Source organism: Apaloderma vittatum, unplaced genomic scaffold, assembly GCF_000703405.1.
Source record: "Apaloderma vittatum isolate BGI_N311 unplaced genomic scaffold, ASM70340v1 scaffold7351, whole genome shotgun sequence".
NCBI classification, from domain to species: Eukaryota; Metazoa; Chordata; class Aves; order Trogoniformes; family Trogonidae; genus Apaloderma; species Apaloderma vittatum.
In genome coordinates, this window is record NW_009699512.1 from 1 (window position 1) to 21066 (window position 21066).

The following is a 21066-nucleotide window of genomic DNA, read 5'->3' on the forward strand; positions in this document are numbered from 1 at the left end:
GTGAGAACCCGGAACCTGGCCACGTACTCTCCCTGGAAAAAGTCAGCTCCCTGCCGCTGCCCGCGTCTGGGTTAGCCTTCCCTTGCGGCTGTGGGGGTTCAAGCTTTACTCTGGCCTCCTGCTCTGGCAGTGAAGCGTGTGGTATCCCTAAATAAGGTGAAGGACTGAATTATGTCTTCTATGGACCTACTCCTGATAGCAGCTAATAGGAGTTCCTCATAGGAACTGCCGCAGTTTCTCTGTTCTGTTACCCGTATAAATATGTAGTCTGACATTGAAGCCATCAGTTCAGAAATTACCTATGTGAGGATCAATTCCACCACCTAATTAAAGAATAAAATAATTTTCATTTCACTTTAGTGGAATCTTTTTATCTTTGTTGTGGCGCTTCATTTTCAAACAATTTCTTGACCATCTTGTCTGTTTGATTGAGGAGGAAGCGTGACTATTTTTACCAAATCAGAAGCATTTTCCTCCTTGTTAGCATGAGCAGTTCTGTCTTTGCAAATTTTTTAATTTAAACGTGTACTGCTAAGTCAGTCTGTTTACACTAATGTTCAAATAATATTTGTGCTTAGACTTTTACCATTACTACCACTTCATACAGAATTCTTATACTCTTCTGTCCGTGCAGTGATTTTACCAGTCACAAGGACTGAAGCTCCTGGTTTTACTTGCAGTCGCATCAGTTTCCCTGCAAACTTGGAGATTAGACAGAATGGTTATATATAAACCAGGAATCTTTTGTTTCAATCTATGTTGACATCAGTTCAGTAGATATAACCATTCAGAAATATACCGTCCTGGCATTGTGCAACCAGAGCAATTTTTCACCTCAGTGGTTCTTCTCAGAAAGCCCCTTTCATCATATGAAGAGATGAATGTTGCAGTGGAAACCTTAACAACTTGTTTACAGATACTGTATATCTGTACTCATGAGTATTCTTTAGTAATAATTTTCTTTGTTCTCATGTACTTTCTTGATGCAAGGACCTTGTTTATTTGTGTTCTAGATGGCTTTCTCAGAGTCAGTCACTACTTGTCTTTCTCCGCCCGTGCATTATATGATCTGCAAACTTGGATTTGAGAAGAAAGACATCTATGATCTTAATGATATTTTATCTGGAAGTGGTGAAATACATTGGCAAGCTGTTACAGAACATTTGTATTACCTTGAGTCAGGTAGGTGTTTACCCACTGTAGTAGTGATGCATTACTCAGTACAGTTCATAGCAATCCTACCTTAGTTATATAATTTTATTACGGTACAGCATTAGCTTTGCTGCACATTAGAGTATGCACAGTTCATATCTACAAGAAGGTTTAAATTTTTCATTCACGTTTGGTATTTGATTATTGCTGGCTCCTGACATTCATGTATTCTGTGCTACATAAGTAGCTGGTCCTTTGCTTCCCTCATTCATCTTGGTTCCCAGCCATGTGCCTCTACATAAGGGGTTCAGTTCTGCTTCTCTTGTTCCTCATAATTGCTATCTTCTGTATTCTTTATATTCGCTTTGCAGTAGATTTAAAGCACTCTGGGGCCATCAGTATTCCTGCTTTTGTTGGTTTTTTTTTGTTTTCCTCAGCTTTAGCTTGTACAGAAGTACTGTTTGGTTTCCCTTCTGTATGTAGAACAGTCTATAATTGGGTTTTAAGCCAAAAAAATTATTTATACCCTGGTGAACTAATTGAATTTTAATTTGCCAAATCACATCCTGCAAGCTCTGTTATTAATTTCCAGAGATGGTAAAAATGGTACATGTTTCTGCCACAAGCAGTATCTTTCAGTAAATCAGGAGAGTTTATTTTCTTATGAAACTGTCCCACTAAAGAGGAACAGTGATACCACTCTGTAAGGTGTCACAGCCATCTGCGTCCTTTAGAAGATGTAAATGGTGCAACCTGACTGATCCCTCTGAGCCCACACTAGCTTCCAGCTTGATTATATGGCATTTAAGTACTCTAGTAGGTCATTTCAACAAAACCAGAAAATAATAATCCTATTTTCTTGCATGTTTTCTTGCATTAAGTTATTTTTTATTATTATTATTATTTGCAGAAAGTACTCCATCTGATTTGATTTCACGCTGCAGTTTTACTTTTCTGTATCTTTGTGGTCTTTTGGATGGTAAATTGTGGTGTATTGGTTGGGCTAAAATAGCCTGGATAAAATTCTTTGTGTCAAGTGTGTACGCAAGCTGCAGCAGGCTTTACTCTTTGTGAATTTGAAAATATTGGACCTTTGAGAAGTTTGTTACTCTAATCACCTCCTGTTTTTCAATTTAAGATCAAAATGTGGATTATATCAAAAGCATACAATCATTAGGACCTGTTTGTGAATCTGTTAATTTGCACTTCAAATCTCTGACCAAGGAGCAATTTGTAATTCAGTATTCGTTATGGTTCCATTGGACAAACTGCCCAGAGGTATGGAAGTGTCTGTTGATCATTTGTGTTTTGGCATAGAAACCCTTTGTGGAAGTTTGATGTGAGAACACAAGATATATCAATGAAGCAAAACGTTTAGAATTTGTAACTAATTGCCCTTCTCTAACATGTAGTTGCTTCTGATTTTTTTTGGCTTTGCAGTTAGGTTATCTGTAAGTTATGACAAAGAGAACATGAGGTGCTTTGGGCTTTTTCAAACCTAAGGTGGCTTTTTTAATAATCTGTGCTTAATATCAAGTTTTACTATGTAAAGTTTTTGTTTTTAATTTCTACAGACATAAGGCAATAGATACATTGTAACTAAAAATCCTAGGGCAGTTTCTTTCCAGGCATCTGTATTTTTATCTTCTTGGCATGTTTTTATTTCTACATTTGCATAGTGACTATCACTGTGGGATATTGAGGTTGTTCTTTGCTTTTGACAATTTGATTTTTTTCTTCTGCATATTTAACAGAACATTTTTCCTCTCCCCCATCATACAGTTATTTCTCGAAGTATTTGATGTTCTACAATACACACAAACTACAGAAGTTGCTCTTGGGTTAATGAAACTAACATCATGCTTGGAGCGAGCCTTGGGTGATGTAAGTGCCAGCATGAGCAGTCTGTTGCAGGTTTGGTTTTGTAAGATGGGAACAAGCTCTTGGATTTAATTGCATGTTGAAAAAGTGAAATTACCCTGTACTGTAGTGGTAGCCACATTTTGAGCTGTATGACCGTTCTTTTCTGAATCCAGTTGTACTAATGGAAACATAATCTGGGGCTCCTTTGCCTGGGCTGGTGGAGTTGCTTGTGTGAGTGCTGTTTCTAACCAATTTCATGAAAAAAAGCAAAGTTTGCTTAACCAGAGTATATATAGTAGGCCTTGGTTACTCTGATTTGTTTAGCTGAACCAGGGAGCAGCAAACCTTCCACAGAGGATATGATGATGTAGTAGCTTCTGCGAGGAGGAGCAGGAGCATGCAACTGCAAATGGTCTGCTAGGTAACTTCTTTCCTCAGAGCCCTGTTCACAGACCGTACATCTGTTTAAATGCTTTGACACATGTCTTGTTCTGCAAAAACATCGGGAAGTCAACTAATAACTTAAATTACTGACCTAACTGATCAGCTGGATAGATCTGGGGTCCATCTTGTAGTTCTGAACATTTATTCTGGTTAACATATTAACATAACATAGTCAAGGTATGCACTCTTGTTAAGTTTAAAGAGTAACACTGACCAGCCTGAGGCAAGGAATGTATGTGTGATATGACTCAGACTTAGGAATTCTGACTGCTACTAAGACTCTCAGAGTCTCCTGTTTGCAAGGACACTTCAGCCAGCTCTTTAATCTTTTTTATTTCAGTCTCATTGAAGTATTTTGGCCACATTTTCATACTTTAATGACTGACTGGTAGAAGAAAAAAGAGAAGAGTAAACAAAAGTTAGGATAAGAACCTGCTTAGGGAAGAAATCTGTCAGTGAGGAGGGAGGGCAGAGACAGGACAGCTCGTTTGCTGGTATTCTATACATTATGCCAGAGGAAGAAGAATGGGCTAATTCACACGTAGACAAAGCAATTTGCCCAACTATGGAGGGTGGTAAATGATAAAGTAATGAAAAATTACCAAAGATTGAAAAAAAAAAAAAAACATTGGGGAAAACACGAGGAATAGAGGGCTTCATAGTGACTGGAGCTGGAAATACTGAAATTGCCAAGCTAGGACAAAATCTAGTTTAAGAGAAAGCCAGAATAGGAAGACAGATCACAAGTCTCCTTCCTTTAACAATAACAGGCCCTATATATTTCTAGGGTATGAATGAAGTATGGTGTCCTGTGTCCTGGATAGAGTTTATTCCCTTAATTTTGTGTTCTCCTTGTGCTTTATTGGGTTTTTTCAGGCTTTTTTGAAAAGAAGAGCAGTATGTGTATAGACACTGTGGAAAGCCTAACTATGGGAATGCTAAGTAGGATATCCATTTTTTCCTGATATTTTCTGTAAATTTTTATTTGTCAGGAAATTACAGATTTTAAAGTCTTTTTAAGTATTTGGTGGGTTTTGTTTGATTAGTGTTTTTACAGTAACGAAAATGGTCAAATAGTCAAGTTGTGTGTTTCAATTACAAACAAGTATGCTGAATTATTTGTGTTATCTGTTTTGCTTTTTTTTTTTTAATAGGTATATTTACTGATTGGTAAAGATTGCCCTTTCCTTCTAAGAGACTTGCTTGCTTCTGAGCAGCTTGCGGTTGTCTTTGGACAAGCTGTAGTAAGTGCACAATTTTGAAATAAGTAATAAACACTGAGCTGCTTTTTTTCTTCCAAATAGCAGGTTTCCAAGCATAGCCTTTGCTTGCATTGAAGAAGAATTTGTGAATTCTTCAATTTATTGGAAAAGCTTTCATTTTATACATGTTACAGTCTGGGGGATGTAAGGCAAAAATAGCAAATGTTGTAAATGGAAATATTTTTAAAGGCAAGCTTATAAGTTCTTACTTACTTTTCTACAAGAAAAACCCACTATATATCTAAAATGTCACATACCTCACACCCCTGTCAGTGGGGTGAGTAAGCTGCAGAACTGTCTGTCTCAGCTGCGCTACTTGAAAACAAACGTCCTGCACTGGCTGCTTCTGATGAGCTGTTCCCCTTCACCACTGTCATAAGATGCTTTATAACATTTACCACACTCGAGTTTTTCAAAATAGAGGAAACTAATTTGTTAACTCCTATGTGCAAAAAAAAAATTAAAATCAAAATTCTGATGACCTTTACACTTCCGTGTAAACAGAGCAGGCAGTCTTTCTCATACAGTTTCACAAACGTAAATTCTTTCTTAGGACAAAATACTGCATGTGAACTGTAGAAGCTTGCATTGTTGACCAGTCTAATAGGGTTGTACAGGTTATTTATTGAATTTTGATGGTATGTTGAATAGCTCATTCCTTAAAGTAAAAAAATAAAATCGAAGTTTTCCTTTTTGTTTGATAGTGATCTGGCAATACAGCTTTGAATGAAACTTTCATATGTTATGTTACTTTGTATTAAATTATGGTGGATTTGTGCTACAAGAAGTAACAGCTAGACTTGATCTTACTTGGTTGCCTGCCATAACTGTTTGGAATGTCTAATAACTAGTTTTGCTCTTCTCATATTATATTGTATAGCACGTTACAAGTAAGCTGAAAGATTTCCTTTCAGAAAATACTGGGAAATAAAAATAATGACAAGCTCTAGTGAGTTATCTTGACAGTAGACATTGTGGTTTCTCAATAACTTCTGAAACTTTCTCTCAGGGAAAAATACAAGGTAAAAATAACAGATTTGTTTGTGCAATAATCACTTTGTTTATTAATTAGATGAATGTACTGAGGATATTCATTGGATCTCCGTATGGTCTGAATCTTCGTAATATATTGTGGCATGGGTTTGCATCCCCCCAAGAAATTCCTGCAAAGTAAGTTACCAAAAAGAATCTCATTTTCTGACCCGTCAGTTTTGAGAGTGCTTGAAAAGCTGTCAGTAAAACTTGCTGCTCTTACTGAAAAAAACATTAACAAAAAAACATGTCCAAAGGCCTCTGGCTGTATCTTGACAGTTTTCCCCTGGTGCTTTTGCTGCTTCTTTTGAAAAGAGATACTTCAGCCAGTATAAAGATGGTCAGTTTCAGAACCAGTGTTTTGGGGTTTTTTGCTATCAGGAAAATCAAGAAAGCTTAAGGTCTTTTTTTTTTTTTTTTGAAACTTGGTTCCTTGTCTGTCAGGGCAGTCAGGAATAGCTTGGAACAAAGGGTAGAGGAATAGGGGAGGAAGAGGAGCAACAGCAGCCAATGTAGAATACAGTGATGCTTTTTTCTAATTCTACATTGTTTTCTCATGCTTGTGAATGCTTTTAATTAAGTGCCCCTACTCAAAAGAGATGGGGAGCTTAGGTTTTAGGTTGTGCTTTTAAAAAGCCAAAAACCTCTTTTTCCCCAACCCACAAATGTTGATTATTTGCAAAAGGTTTAGTTGTATAAATTTTTCTAATTTACTATGGTATTCTCCCTAGATATTGTGCTATGCTGCTTTTTTTAACTGCAGGATTGGGTCAGTTGTTACAGGCATATCTTCTGCAAACTAAATGCATTTTAACACATCGCCCTTATGTGACCTTCATTGGCTTAGATGAGTTTAATGTATTTCCAGGTAAGTATTTAACCATTAGCAAGTTTTTATTATGCTATATTTGCTATTGTTTCATTGTCCAATAGTGCTGTTCAAAATAATGCATATTCCACAGTTCTGAGATTGAATATTAATTAAGATACCTGTATACACTGTCATTAGATGAAGCAATCATGTCTGTAAGACAACTTTTTAATATATAGGCAGTTCCACTAACTATTGAATCAAGAAATACTGCATTCTAAAATAGTTACAACACACCGAAAGGTGTAACACTGCTGCTTCTAAAAGACTTCAACTGTATGTTCCTGTTCTTTGATAATGAGAGTTCATTTCGTGTAACAGCTATCTAGTTTCCTTTTACTAAATTTAATTATTTCCAGAGTAAGTGAATTCTAGCTGCAGGGGTGCCCTGTGTCTTACAGGGAAGGTGGTGTTGAAACTGAGTAAAAGATGGTGACACATTTTTGGTACATTGATGCCTTCTCAGGGAAGGACCTGAAGTATAAGGTTAAAATCTTCCCATCTCCCTGACTACAGTCCTTATTTGGTTTATTCTTGCCGTTTTTAAAGCAACAACAACATGAGGAATCTTGGTGCCAGTGGTGGTCATGATCAGTTTGTGCTACGTAATCAATTTGCTGGTGGAACATCTGTTTCTGTGAACAGAGACAGGGCTTTTGATAACCAAATCAAGCTGGTAACATTGCAGTCATCATGTAGTGTAAATACTATGGCTGTTGATTTGCTTTGAAAAAAGACCTACTGCGATCAAGTTGCACTTGCCATTTTAAGCTTTCTCTTGGATAAGGCATATTTATCATGTGAATTCGGAAGTGTGAGTTTCATTGTATGGTAGCATTGAAGTGTGAAGTGTTAATTTATTACACTAAATGTCAGCATAGAAAATTGAAAAAGTAGAAACATCAAATGTTCATACTACTCTACTGATTCTTACTGAATCAAAATGATTATATTACACTTTTTAAAGTATTTGAAGTAGGTGGAGAACAACTCAACAGAAGCTGTGTCTGGATGCTCTGTAGTCTTTTAGTCTCAGAAAACATCCAAAACCTCTTAACTTTGTGATTTCATATAATCACTAAAAGTGCAGTCTTACTAATGCAGTTTCTGATCTTAACAGGACTACCATTGTACTTGCATAGTCTCCCTTTACAAATGCTGGAATAGTCTTATATTTTCAGTGAAATATTGAGGTACCAGTAAACCATAGATTGTAGGTAGTTTATCAGTGTTGTTTTGCTGACTTGCAGATCTTAATGATGAAATGCTTTCCATGGCTGAAGAGCTCGTTAAAGTGTCCAGTTTTGTATTAAAAACAATGTTACCATTTTGGATGGCTGCTTTAACAGCTTTCAAGCAAAGCAGGTAACGGTCAATTTATTATTTTTTTCAATGGAATATACAGAGAACATATTCTATATTTATGGAATAATAGCAGCATTTGTAGATTCTAGATATTTTTTGCTTTGTGTGTTGCTTGACAGCATATAGTTATGAGTTGTTATGGTAGTCTCAGAAACTTTCTGGAGCTACTACTTTATTTTGTGCCAACTAGGATTATACGCTATGTTTTGAAACTTAAAAAGAACTATTGCAAATGTAGCCAAAAAAAACAGTTTTACAGAGCAAGTGGAAGCAAGTCCTCAGATATTAACATTTTGAGTTTTAAAAAAAGTACATTGCTTTGTTTTCCTCTCCCTGCTCCACCCTTTTGTGTTATTCTTATCTCTGCACTGGTTTGAACTTGGTGGTCAGCACCTGTTGGATGCAGATAGTCATTTATTCTTCATTTACAAAGTGCATTTCAAAGGAATTTTGGTCTAGTTCTTTTTTTTGGCCTGAGAGTGTAACTCCAAGATGGTTCTGATTTCCTTCTGAATTATATTTATAAGGGAGGAAAACCCCTTTGGGTATCTCTCTGTTATTTTTTCAGGTATGCTGACTGTGTGATTCTCTTACTTCCTCAGCTGGAAGTTGGACTTAGAGTGCTCTTCACGACAACCAATAAATGTCCAAATCGATTGCTAACAGCTGAGGTAAAATTTCTGCCCTAAAGTCAGTTATGATAATAATATTTGCAAAATAGTTATTCTAGAAGCATAGTGACTAAATACAGATTTCCTCAAAAAACTTTTCAATGAATTATGGAATATTGTTTAGAAGTTTCCAGTAGATTTCCGTGAATGCCTCCTATCTTTTTGTAAAAATGTCTGAAAAGGTACTTGAAGTTTAGTGTTCAGAAAAGTAGTTTACAGTGGAAAGTAGATCATGTTATTTTTTTTGTTTTAAAAATCCAAAACTTGGCACTTTCTCCCGAAGTGTCTTTTTCCATTGCAAGGGGTTTTAGGATGAGGTTTTGGTTTTTCCTATTTGTACACCTGGTATTTTATGCAAATGATTAAGTATAAGTTTGGTATATGTGTTTAGTTAATTGTTTTCATTTGAAAGTCAAATAACTTTTAGTTATCCTTTGTTCTAGCCTTCTGCTCTCTACACCACTTTCGATGAGGTATTTGTACTTTATTTTCTTAAAAAGGTATAATCAATGTCAGAATTCAAGCAAATGCATGTTTCTTATTGCTAGGGTCCAGAAGGCAGTTTCTTGTGTTGAATAAGACATTATTTCTAAAGAGTAAATATTTTAAATTTGGAATCCCCCAGAAAACATAAAAAATAATACAAATTTTAATGATCAGACTTTAATTTCTTCTGAATGTTTTATCCTGAAATTTTTCATCTCAGAAACAAACATTCTGTCATTTTTGCTAGATACAATTATTCAAAATAAATACAAATAAACATTGCAAGCAGAAATCCTCCATTTTGCAACTCTTCTAATTATCTCAAATTATCTGTCAGTAGTAATTAGGCATCTTGACTCTTGAGTGGCAGAAGTCATTTGTTAAAGTTAGGGAAACTGATTACTTTCATTGAGTTTTTTTCTTTGATTGTTTGGCTTTCAGTAGTAAGTTTCTATTCAAATTACTTTCTTCTAGATGCTAGCAAAGCGTTTGGATAATGAGGAAGCCAACCAGCTTCCTGCAGTTCTTGAGGAACCTGCTATGGCAAGTGCTTTGAAACTTTTGTGATTTTTTTTGTTGTTGTTTTGTTTGTTTTAAAATTTATTAATATATTTATGATCATGCTTGATACTCATTTATTTCACATAGATTATCTCCAGCAGCTTAGAACCAGAAGTTTATTACCCTTTTTAATTATGAAGGAGTCAAAGTAGTACCTGACAAGCTGTGTTATGTTAGAATATAAGACTATCTTTCTGAAGCACAGCAGTCTGATGGAGCAGAATTAAAATAGAATGCCTCATACATGGAAAATCAGTACTTATTTCTGATGGCTTCTCAGACTCATGCTTCCTGAGCAGATGGCCCAGAAACATAGCTACAAACCTACTAGAGCACATCGTGCATCTTGCCACCCAAACAGAGAGTGAACATGAAAACCAAGGGTGTTGAATTTAGACACCTTTTGAGACTGTACGGGAGACCAAAGTTTGTTGTCCTGTCGCCAGAGCAGTGGGGCTATGGAGGACTTGGGACACAAAGCTGAAGGCAATCTGCTGTTCTCTCTCACTAGATAGCATATATATTAGTTTTGAGTCCTCAGAAGCTACTGAGATGGACAAGTTGCTTTTTTTTTTTCTTTTTGCTACAAGCATAGTTTGCATTGTTTTTTCTGGCTATCTAAATAATCATTTCCTATAGACACGATCACATACTTTCAGAGGTAATCTACATGCTGTATATATTCTATTCTGTGTGAATGGTTTCAAGTTGCAGCAGGGCAAGTTTAGGCTGGACATTAGGAAGAAATTCTTCATGGAAAGAGGGGTCAGACACTGGAACAGACTGCCTAGGGAGGTGGTTGAGTCGCCATCCCTGGATGTGTTCAAGTGTCATTTAGATGGGGTGTTGGGTGATATGGTTTAGGGGTGAACTTGTAGTGTAGGGTCAATGGTTGGACTCGATGATCCCAAGGGTCTTTTCCAACCTGAATTGTTCTATGATTCTGTGATTCTATTCTATACCTATATATTCTTGATGTATGTTTCCACAGGAATTTCTCTGGGATTTCTTGAACCACCAGGAGGGTCCACGTGTAAGAGATCGTTTAAGCCATGGAGAGATCAATCTAGAAACATTTCCCAGAGAAGTAGCTAATCAGATAGTTGCATTTGCAATTACTCTTCTCTGCAGATTCTCAGATGAGCAGGTGTTTGCTTTTAAGGTAGGGATCAATATTCTGCTCTCAGGAGACTTTTTTTTCAGTTGTTTTGGATGCAAAATCTGATTTTAGAGAGTCTTGTGAGTGAATCTTGACAGCAGCTTTTTGTAGAAGTGAAGTATTCTTCCAGGTAAAAAACTATCAAAGTATGTTTTTTTCTAGTTTTGTAGTGAACTAAGTACAGAAAGTTTTCCAAAATATTACCCTTTCTTACTGTACCTTAATTTGTTTGCTTAACCACTCCTTATTCACATGATTGATCCAGAAATTACAGCAATTCTACTTGATTTTATTTGTCAGATTGTGTCTATACCTAGCTTGTTTATCTGCTGAATTATCTGCAGGGCATGTAGAACAGCTGTAGCGCAGCCACCAAGGTATTTGAGATTTTCTTTCTCTGAGCCACTATAAATAATGGTGGCTCACTAGTGAAGGTGTGGTTTGTATGCATGCTCTATACCGTGAATTTTTGAGCGCTTTTTGTCTGCAATATATGTTTCTCAACATTAGCAATTACTATATTTGCTCCCTTCAATTTCCTGTTAATATTTGGGATTACTTCCTTCAATTATCATGCGGCAACCTGTGAGATAGATCTTCTGTGTATTAGTCGCAGCTCTTAGTTTCTCAAGATATATTGCATGCTGCTGCATTAAGAGAATACTTTGTTGCTTTTGTGTCAGCTGCTGTCAGGTTTCATAGTTAAAATGTGTCAAAGAAATTAAGTTTTAAACACTGGCTGTGCTGATTACTGCTTCAGCCCTCAGATTTATTGACTTCAGTGCTGTAGGTGGTTGGCATAAAATCAGTCTAGGTCTGCATATGATCAGGATAGTTTAAAGAAACTGTTTTGTATTGTCTGTGATTTTGTAAATCAGGAATACATGGTCATAAAACCACTGATGAACTGCTCAAATTGCTATCGTTCTCAATTTCATCCAATTTCCCGACTCAAGAAACAGGTAGGTACTTCTGACTGTGAAAGCATTTCAGTCCTTAAAATTGGTCTAATTGTTGCATTCATGCTTTGGTTGTCCTAAAAAATTAAAATCTTACATATTTTTTAATGAGCTTTTAGTTTTATCTTTCGGAATTTACAGGAATTTACAATTGCTAAAATGAGATGTAATTAAGTACACTCATGTCAATACAATTGGTGCGGTGTTTGTGCTCTCCCTCACTGAACAGCTGTATTCTTACCTGATATTTGATGTTCTATAGTTTTCTTAATCTCCTTTTGCTTTCTGCTGTCAGGAATGTTCTGTTTGATCATGTCTCTGGAGATCTTGAATTAGACTATAGCTAAGATTTGTACTGTATGAAAGCCAGCTGATTAAGATTCTGTTATTGTAAAAAATTCTGCTTTAAAGTGTCCTGGTAGTTCTCTGCCAATTAGTTTTTGAGTTATTGAGCTGCTCAAAGATGTTCCTCTCTTGATTTCAGACTGCAGTAGACATACTTAGTACTTTTCATTTTCGACAGCATTCAAACCATATGTTACAGAAGTTACGTTAGATATTTTTATATAAAAAATGGAAGAAAGGATAATAAAATAGTTTATTCAGGTCATGTTTTAGCATTAAAGTGTACATCGAGACTTTTTGCCCTAACACAAAGCTTAACAATTGATGTCAGCTTACACAATTATGATTACTGAAAAAGTAGCTACCCGTTGCAGTTTTTTTCTAAAATAGTCACTAAGAAAAGTAAAATATGTTGTCCTGTCAGTCTTTACAAAATATTTTTCATTATACATTTCTGAGGTGCTGGAATGTATGAAGAGCATTCAGTTATGGCCTGAATTGCCAACAGTGCCTGAGGAACACATTCAAACCATTAAAGGGTATGTAAAAATAATGTGTTATTAAAAAATAGTTTTCAAAATAGTTATGAAGAATGAGATTTGACATGGTCAAATGTCTCTTCAAATACTTTACTAGGAAGGTGATAGACACCAGAGGGGTTGTGAGAAGACCCTTTTGTTCCTTTCAGCTTAATCTGTGCTATACGTATCAGAACAGATACTATAAAAACTATGAATAATTTCTTAACTTGAAGAGAATGAGAAGACACCTGAAAGATACAGAGGTGTCTATTTCTGAAGAGATGCTGAAGGGGCTGTTAGGAAGTTGAACTAGACCTTGAGTCCATGACGGAGGTTGGACTAGATGATCTTTAGAGGTCCCTTCCAACTCCGACAATTCTGTGATTGTGTGTGTGTGTGAAAATAAAAAGATGGCTTACCAGATGTAAAACAAAATACTTGCTTGTTCTGAAAAGGATTTGGTGACCAATCAGGAAGACTTCACATGAGATATTACTTAGAAAAAGAATGTAACATTCTCCTCTTATTTTAAATGGAAGAAGTCATTAATAACATCACTGGAAAAAATTGTAGTTGTTTAGAGCTGAGAGGTGAAAATTCAATGCACCTAGCATATACTCAATACGCTGCAGAACTGTGATGAATGAACAGAGGATGAAGAGGGATTCAGAAGACTGCTGAGACTGAATAAAGGTTAGTTTTAGTTGGAGACAGAAAATCATGCTTGTAAGGTGGAGGAAAAAGAACCATAACTCCAGAGAGTGAGAGTGGACACTGAATACACCAAAAATTTGCGTGTGGATCTATGCCATTTGAAAAATAATAAGTACTTCACAGTTTTATCATCTCAAATCTTATTTTTTCTTTTGCTTTTAAGGTTGGAAGGAAGCGCGGAAGCTAGTACTTTAATTTTTATGGTATCTGAAATTATATCTCAGTTGCAGCAATGTATGCCACAGAATTGCTATAGTTCAGATGATGCAATCAATAGTATCCTAACGGAGAGGTGAGTGTGACGTCCTTCGAGTTCCCTCTGTCAGCTTCTACATGCAGCCTGCCACAAGAACTCTCAAACCTAAATTACTCTTCTCTGTGTTTTTAGAACAGTGCTTGAGATGTTGCATGCACTTTTCTAATGCTGCTGCTGATTCAGTCTAAAAATCTGAAGAATGCAGCTGAATGTCGTCTTCGAAATGAAGATGGAACACTGTGATTTAGGACATTAGTACAGCTGAGATTTTACGCGGAAATTAGGAGAAAAAAATAACCATTTTTCTTTCAGACTGGGGAGCAGTAATGTTATAAATATTTATGTACTGACTAGATTAAGTTAGTTTTGATCTGCTTTACGTGACAAAACAGTATTAGAGAATTGTTTTAATGTGCTTGGTGTCACAGCTGTGCGGGGGATTTAAAATGGTAATATGCCACTACATAATTCTGTTCTTAGATGCTTTAGTATCAAGATTTCAAAACAGAAGACACCTTATTCTACTTGTTGTCAGACTTCAAATTATGTTAGTTCAGTTATATCTGATTTGGAATAATGATTAAAACAATTTGACTTTGAACTGTGACTCATAGCAGTCTGAAGAGTCCTATCACTGAATGAATGTGTTGGAACAGAACTCTCCTGATCAAACCCATTAGATGTGGGCAGGATAATGCAGAGACGATTCTACCTGTCACTTTACTTAGGTAGCCTGTGTGCTTTCTGTTTCCGACTGACCACCGTGCACTTTCCTCGTTTATGAAGCCTAGTTACTAAAGTATTCAACCCGTTTTAAACTTTTCTGCCTTTATCACATTTATTAATGTTTTGCTATCTGAGACATAATTTAAGCATGAGGGAAATATTTCTGTAAGAACAGAATGTTTAAAGTGATGTGTGACACATTGGATTAGCAGATTAGAATATGACAGCTGAAAAATATTTTATGCTTTAATAACACATAATCTTGTGTGATGTTGATTGAAAAAAAAATAGCTTCACCACCTGCATTTTGCAAAATGTTAAGTCTGCTTCTTGTTCTGCCCAGAAGAAAGACCACCCACTAATGGGAGTAGTAATGAATACCATTTGTTGGAGTGAGTTTTACTGTGGTAGATGTTAATTGATTGTGAATTGAACTATGGTGGGAGGCTTCAACCACAACCCTGCTGTGATTTAATGTGTTCAGTGTATCATTTCAGCCAAGCAGTTTTGTTTATTGTGGTTGTATTTCTTTGATCTGAAATGGGAAACATATTTATCACCAGCAGTTTTGCCTTTATATTCAGTAAAGTGATAGAGAACATAATCACTACCCCTACTACATGGGTCCTTGCTTTTTTTTCAGTCATGAGGTTTCCAGATTTTCTGAGTTAAAACGTTATGAATCAAACCACACAGAATATGAAATTTATCTCATGTTAAATCCAGCTAACGAAAGATTGAAATTAACAATTCCTTCCTGTTTTGGAGGCTGTTGATTGAACTTTGTGATAGACGCATTTCCACGCTTTACTCTCCGCGACCTGTTCTGGAAATATTGGTGGTGCTCCGTAAAATAAGCGCACAGTGCCATCAGGTGTCCGAACAAGTTATTGCCAGCACTGAGCTGAGATTCAAACAGTGGATGAACAAGACTCTGCGTTCTCGGCAGAGGCATAACTATCTACGAATGTTGAACAGGTTGGCTCACGTTTTTTCTTTATTTTGTGGTTATGAGAGAGTGGCTGCATGCTGCTGCTAGCTTTCAGTGGGCTGTCTTAGAAGTTTAAGGTCAAGAGCGTTCATGTGTTCTTGGTAACCATTTCAGAATTGTCAACCCAGATTTCTGTTTTGTAGCAACTTTGCAATAACAAGGAAATCTCAAATTGGAGAATAATTTAATGGGTATTTTTAACATTGCTAGATTACATCACGGTAAATTATAAACTTTCAAATACAAGTGTAATTTAAATGTTAGATTGTATTTTTGAGTTCCTAGCTTTTCCTGTTTAAGCATATAAATGCCATTAAAGTTTTGTCTGAATGAAATAGGTTAAACTGAATTCAAGACTCTACCTACATTAATTTTGCTGCTATTTGTCATTATACCTGGGTCATCATCTTCATGGTTAGAAGAGACATGGTTTAGTATTCCACTAACTTTGTTCCTATTCAGAAGTGTTTTCCAAGGATTTATGAATCACTTGAAAAATTGGGAAGACTGTAAATATTGTATTCTTGGCCAGGTTGTGTTCCTAGAAATGTTAACACTATTATTTAAGAAATGCAGCTTAAACTGACAACCGATGATACATATTTGCAATTCAATTGAACATGACTTTATGGAGTAACGGGTGCTGGTGAAGTTTCCTTTGGAATCTTAACTATGCGTGTTTCTCTTTTTTTCATCTTTTTGAGGTTGTATCATTTATGGTTTTTTGTTATAGTTTTGATATTTGCTGCTCTGTTCTTTGCTGAAGGCCATTTCACAGTCTTGTCTTTTTTTTTTTTAAACCCACCATGCAATATCCAGCTATTTAGGATGGATGCAGAAGTCTGAAGACTTTTTTATATTAATGATTTCCATTTAATTTGGCTTTCATTTGTTTATTTTAAAATATTTTTTGCTTATTTCTAGTGTTAAATTTTTGTCTCCAGTGTTGCGGCTCATCTTACTGTTGATTACTCTGGAACTAGTGAACGTTCATTTGGTTTGCAAGAAGAATCCTTCTGATTATCAGCAGTACCTAAAGTGAGTATATAACATTTACTTTATGAAAATAGGAAGTTGTACACATTCCTGTTTGATCTATAATATAAATCCTGTAGAGAAGAAAAATAAAAAGGAACAGTATGAATTTCAGTACATTTTCATCCTTCTATCTGTCATTGTAGTCATCACTACATCTCAGCTAATGTTTACTCAAAAACTGAAATAACTTGGGTGAAAGCATATGATCCAATAATTCACATTTTTGTTTTTTATTAGGGAACAATCACACACTCAAAAATATTAATACATAAAAGCTATATTTAATAAGTTGATTAACAGCTGGTGGATACTGGCACTGTAAAGCATTTGACCGAGAAAGGAAGCCATTTGGGGAAAATTCTATGACACATTTTATAGCACATTATTTCTATGGCAGCATTTAATTGCAGTTCTGAAAGTAGTTGTTTCTTACTGTGAGAATGAGGCAGTGGTTCTCTTCTAGAAGTAAAAGAAACCTTAATGTATTGATCATGCTGAGGGAGATTTTAAAATATATAGACATTAGCAACTTCAATTCAGGCATTGAGATTTTTTCTTTATTTCTTTTTAAATTCTTTAACGAGTTTTTCTTGGGTTTTATTTCTCATAGGTTTTTGAAGTCAGTCTTGCAGTATACTGAAAACTTGGTGACGTACACAAGCCCTGAGAAAAACAAGTGGGATGAAACCATGGAACTTACAAACAAGGCTTTGATAAAAATAAGGAAAATTAGTGACAGAAAAGTAATGTTAATGCAGCTAGCTACATGAATTAAATGACTTTAAGGTTATTTGGACATTGTTACATCTACAGAGTTCTGGAGTCCTCCAATTTGACAAGTCTTAATTCAAAGACAAACTTCATCAGTCCCTGTCAAACTTTGTATGCAAAATCTAATTGTTTTATTAGGTGGTGACTGCTGAGACCAGAGTTGAACAATCAGGCTTCCACATAATGGACTATTTGACAAATCCAGTGAAAAAGATCTACTGTGAGCTAAATCAGGATGATACAAATTTTACTTTGAGTGTATTATGTGCTTTGTAGCTATTTTTTTTTTTTACCCATGTAGTTCTCTATTATAGAATCATAGAATCATAGAGTGGCCTAGGCTGGAAGGGACCTTAGAGATCATCTAGTCCAACCTCCCTGTCGTGAGCCGGGGCGCCCCTCCACTATGCTGCATAAATCCAAAAAAGAGTGTGAATAAAAGCTCTGGAAAATTTTTAATCCAAAAAGTAATTTTTTACTTTGAAATATACTGGAAATAATGCCATACACTGACCAACAGGATAAGAAATTATGAACGTTTAGCATAACGTTGGGGGGCCGGTTAGCTCAGAGGTTTGAGTGCGGTGCTGGCAACAAGGACCAACACCGAGGTAGCGGGTTCGATTCCCGCTCGGTCCCCCTGTGTTGCCTGGTCTAGTCGAGAGGTGGCGTCCCTGCCCATGACAGGGAGGTTGGACTAGATGATCTCTAAGGTCCCTTCCAGCCTAGGCCATTCTATGATAAACTAGTGCTCGCTGGCAGATACAATTGCTGTTACTAGTTTGAAACAGAGTCAGATCTTGCACTGAGGTAGAGCTCCCCATACAGGCCAGCAAAAAAGGTTTCGAACTGGGCTGGCCACTAAACTCCAACATACTCTCTATAATCCCCCCACTGCCCTCCCAGGGGGAAGGTGCCAGTGGAACCAGGGAAAATAGGACTTCGAGGTTGGAAAAAAAACCAACTTGAAGCAGTTTAATGAAAATAATGCTAACAATTAAAATGTTATATACAAATAGATACAAGTATGTAAATATATTCAAAGATACAAATGAATATGTTCATAGGGAACCCACACCTTCTGGGTGGCAACTAGGCCCTGGGTGGGAAAGTCCCAGACTGGGCTCAGCAGCAGATGGGAGTGCCCAAACCCAGAGTCCTGATGAGAGTCCAAAAAACAACAGAAAAGGAAACCTGGGACCAGCTGCACTACTTCCATCCAGGGACGCAGACAAATACAACCTGTCCTGACAAACAATGCTCCTCCCCAGTGTGAAAACAGGAGGAGGGAACACCAGCAGCACAGGGACAGATAACAAACAGCCAACAGCAACCCTCCCAGTACAGCAGCACTAAAGGCCTCAGGGCTCCAGTTAGGGGCCCTTATAGACTGAGCCCCATGGGAAGGAAAGATGTGATGGGTCCATTTGGGTCTCCTGACCCATCCTCTCCTCCCCACAGGCACAGCTGCCCCTGTTCCCCTCCTGTGATTGCCCCCTGTGCCAGGAGCCCCAGAGGACTTTTGTCGTGGTGCTCTCAAACCAAGACAAACTCTTAACACCGTAAGCAGTTGTTTGTACACCAGGCTATAAAGGAGACAGAGTGGAATAACTTTTATACAACATGTGTTTCTTTTGTCTGATTTCACCTGCTCATTTCCTATACATATCTAGTTTGTTAATTTCATATGTCTTAAATACAAACACTCACAGACATATATTTGTGTTCAGAAAGTTGTCTTCTTGTTACACACAACATTCATTTGAACAATTACTTTTTTTCAGTATACTCCCCTTTTCTTATCCCCAAAGTGTAGAATTTCGAAGAAATGCATCAGTTGAAGAACACATTTGCAAAAGACCACCAATCTATCCATTTGCTTCCTCCTATGGAGAGTGAAGTCACAGGGTAATGTCTGAAGAACGTTTGGCTCTACAAAGGATTAGATATTGAAGTTACATTTTAATAAGATTCTTTGCAATGTTTCCTGACTGGAAATCACAATGAGAGAATTACTAGTTTGGTTCATTTAGTGTGCTGCGTGGATATAAACTGGTATTTCTTCCTTTATGCTGCTCTGGCAATATATTGTGTATGTTTGAAATTTATCTGTGTCACTTAGAATGTTATTTTTTTTTGTTACTGTGAAACTAAATTACGGGAAGAAGTGTGAACTAGGTAGAAAAGACTAAAACTAGGAATAGAGACTTATGAATCAAATGCAGTGTGTGAGCCACAGTCTGAAATTTCGGCCTTTTTTAACACCTGAATTGCAAATCCTAATTATATTTTTGAAGGCTTATTTTGTACCCATTGATCCTGCTTAAACATGTTAACTTCTGCTAGGTGTAGCTTGGTAGTGATATTTGCCATGACACTTGCTTTGATGGTGATAAATATTGTAAGGAGGTAGGTGATAAGTATTGCAAGGCAAAAAAAAAATTGTTTAAGGTTTGCATACTTATTGTAAGAAAGAGATCCAGAAATTAAAATACAGAGTCAGGGTTTAAAAGTACATAAACAGCTGAACCCAGTTTCTTCTTTTAAAAGTATGTTGAAAAACACCTTCTAGACCATAGAGGCATGTTTTCAACAATGTAACTTCTCCTTTTGTCTCTATTTAAACTTTGCTAAAATGATCTTGCATGCTATTCTCTTTGTATGCTTTTAGCTAAGATGGAGCACATGGTCAGTTTCTCTTTTACTAATTAGTGCTTTAACTCTGCAGTAAGAAACATGAAGGACTCGCAGCAATTTTGCCAGAGATGGTTTTTTCAGTTTGTTTTCCTACCTCTGAAGCTCCTTGATGGGAACACTGCTACCATCTATAGTTAAACAAGTATGGAACAGACTGGGGCAATCCAATTTATTCTGACTTAATGCTATTATTTGCCAGTAGAGCTGCACATGGGGCTTATGGTTTCCTCCTGCTGCTAAAAGACTTGCAGAATAGAGCTGCAGAACACGTGTGTATTCTGTGAAGTACATTGAAGACCAAATGGCAAGAGACATGGTAAAGATCATGGGGTTTGTCCTTTATCGGTTACTTGAAACGCCTTCTCTGCTTAAGTTACTCATCTTTGCCATCTGCTTGGAGTCACTTTGACTTTTAAGATATTAGAAAGAATCTTGACTCTGAACACACAGTATTTCTGAGAGCAAAAACTTGAAATATCCGAAGACAACCAATGGGTACACACATGAGTAATGCTGACAAAATGCATCACATTTAAATGCAAGTGTTCTGATTTTTGTTGTCCTAAAGGGTATTAATTCTGGGGCTGAGCTGTCCAAAACTGCATAGTTATCCAGTAGGCATTCAAGTAGACATTGAATCTTTCTTCGGAATTCTTTCATTGAAATTTCAAACATCTGGAACTGTACGAAAGGACGTCTTCTTGCAATTGTGGTATTTCATCCAAGTATTACTTGCATCTGTTTTAATGGTCCTTGATCCCCCAGGTCTGCATTTCCCTGCAGCCACTATTCACTCAATCTATGCGTGCATGGATGTGGTTTCTTCGGTATCCTCTGAGGAAGATGGTTTAAATATTTTGTTTATCTGGGTAATGCTGATGAGGGACTGATGATTCTTCAGTCAGTTCTTCTGAGTTCAGTTAATCAATTTATGTGTGTGTTTATATATTGATCAAAAATAGCTGAGAATTTGTTTCAAATCTGATCTTACAAGCTAATGTTATGCGTCCCAACTTAGAGAACTTACAACAGAAGCTTTGAAAACATAGAAGGAAATCAAGTATCAGTCTTTTTTTGGCTAAGTCATTGGAATTCCCTTGCATCTACTTGAATACTCCATCTCAGTGAGAAGAGGAGGGTCTCTAATCATACTTGTTTTTTAGTACTGAGATGCAGTTCCCC

General features: G+C 36.6%; 1 protein-coding gene across 1 annotated transcript; it reads left to right on the top strand.

The window, feature by feature from the left end:
- Nucleotides 1–1013: 1013 nt before the first annotated feature.
- Nucleotides 1014–17186, top strand: ERMARD (ER membrane-associated RNA degradation). Its single transcript, XM_009878398.1, has 17 exons — nucleotides 1014–1182; nucleotides 2291–2430; nucleotides 2935–3036; nucleotides 4614–4703; nucleotides 5794–5891; nucleotides 6485–6621; nucleotides 7875–7989; nucleotides 8558–8660; nucleotides 9104–9133; nucleotides 9621–9689; nucleotides 10699–10869; nucleotides 11745–11828; nucleotides 12630–12709; nucleotides 13569–13697; nucleotides 15156–15365; nucleotides 16303–16416; nucleotides 17027–17186. Exons 1-17 carry the CDS (start codon nucleotides 1014–1016, stop codon nucleotides 17184–17186), a joined length of 2001 nt encoding a protein of 666 aa, XP_009876700.1.
- The last annotated feature ends 3880 nt before the right edge of the window (nucleotides 17187–21066 follow it).

What these genes read in the sequence shown, in the direction of transcription:
- ERMARD (XM_009878398.1), top strand. Translation starts at nt 1,014, where the DNA reads ATGGCTTTCTCAGAGTCAGTCACTACTTGTCTTTCTCCGCCCGTGCAT. An exon ending in TTTCCCGACTCAAGAAACAG is followed by an intron (nt 11,829 to 12,629) that starts GTAGGTACTTCT and finishes TACATTTCTGAG; the next exon opens with GTGCTGGAATGTATGAAGAG. An exon ending in GATTATCAGCAGTACCTAAA is followed by an intron (nt 16,417 to 17,026) that starts GTGAGTATATAA and finishes TATTTCTCATAG; the next exon opens with GTTTTTGAAGTCAGTCTTGC.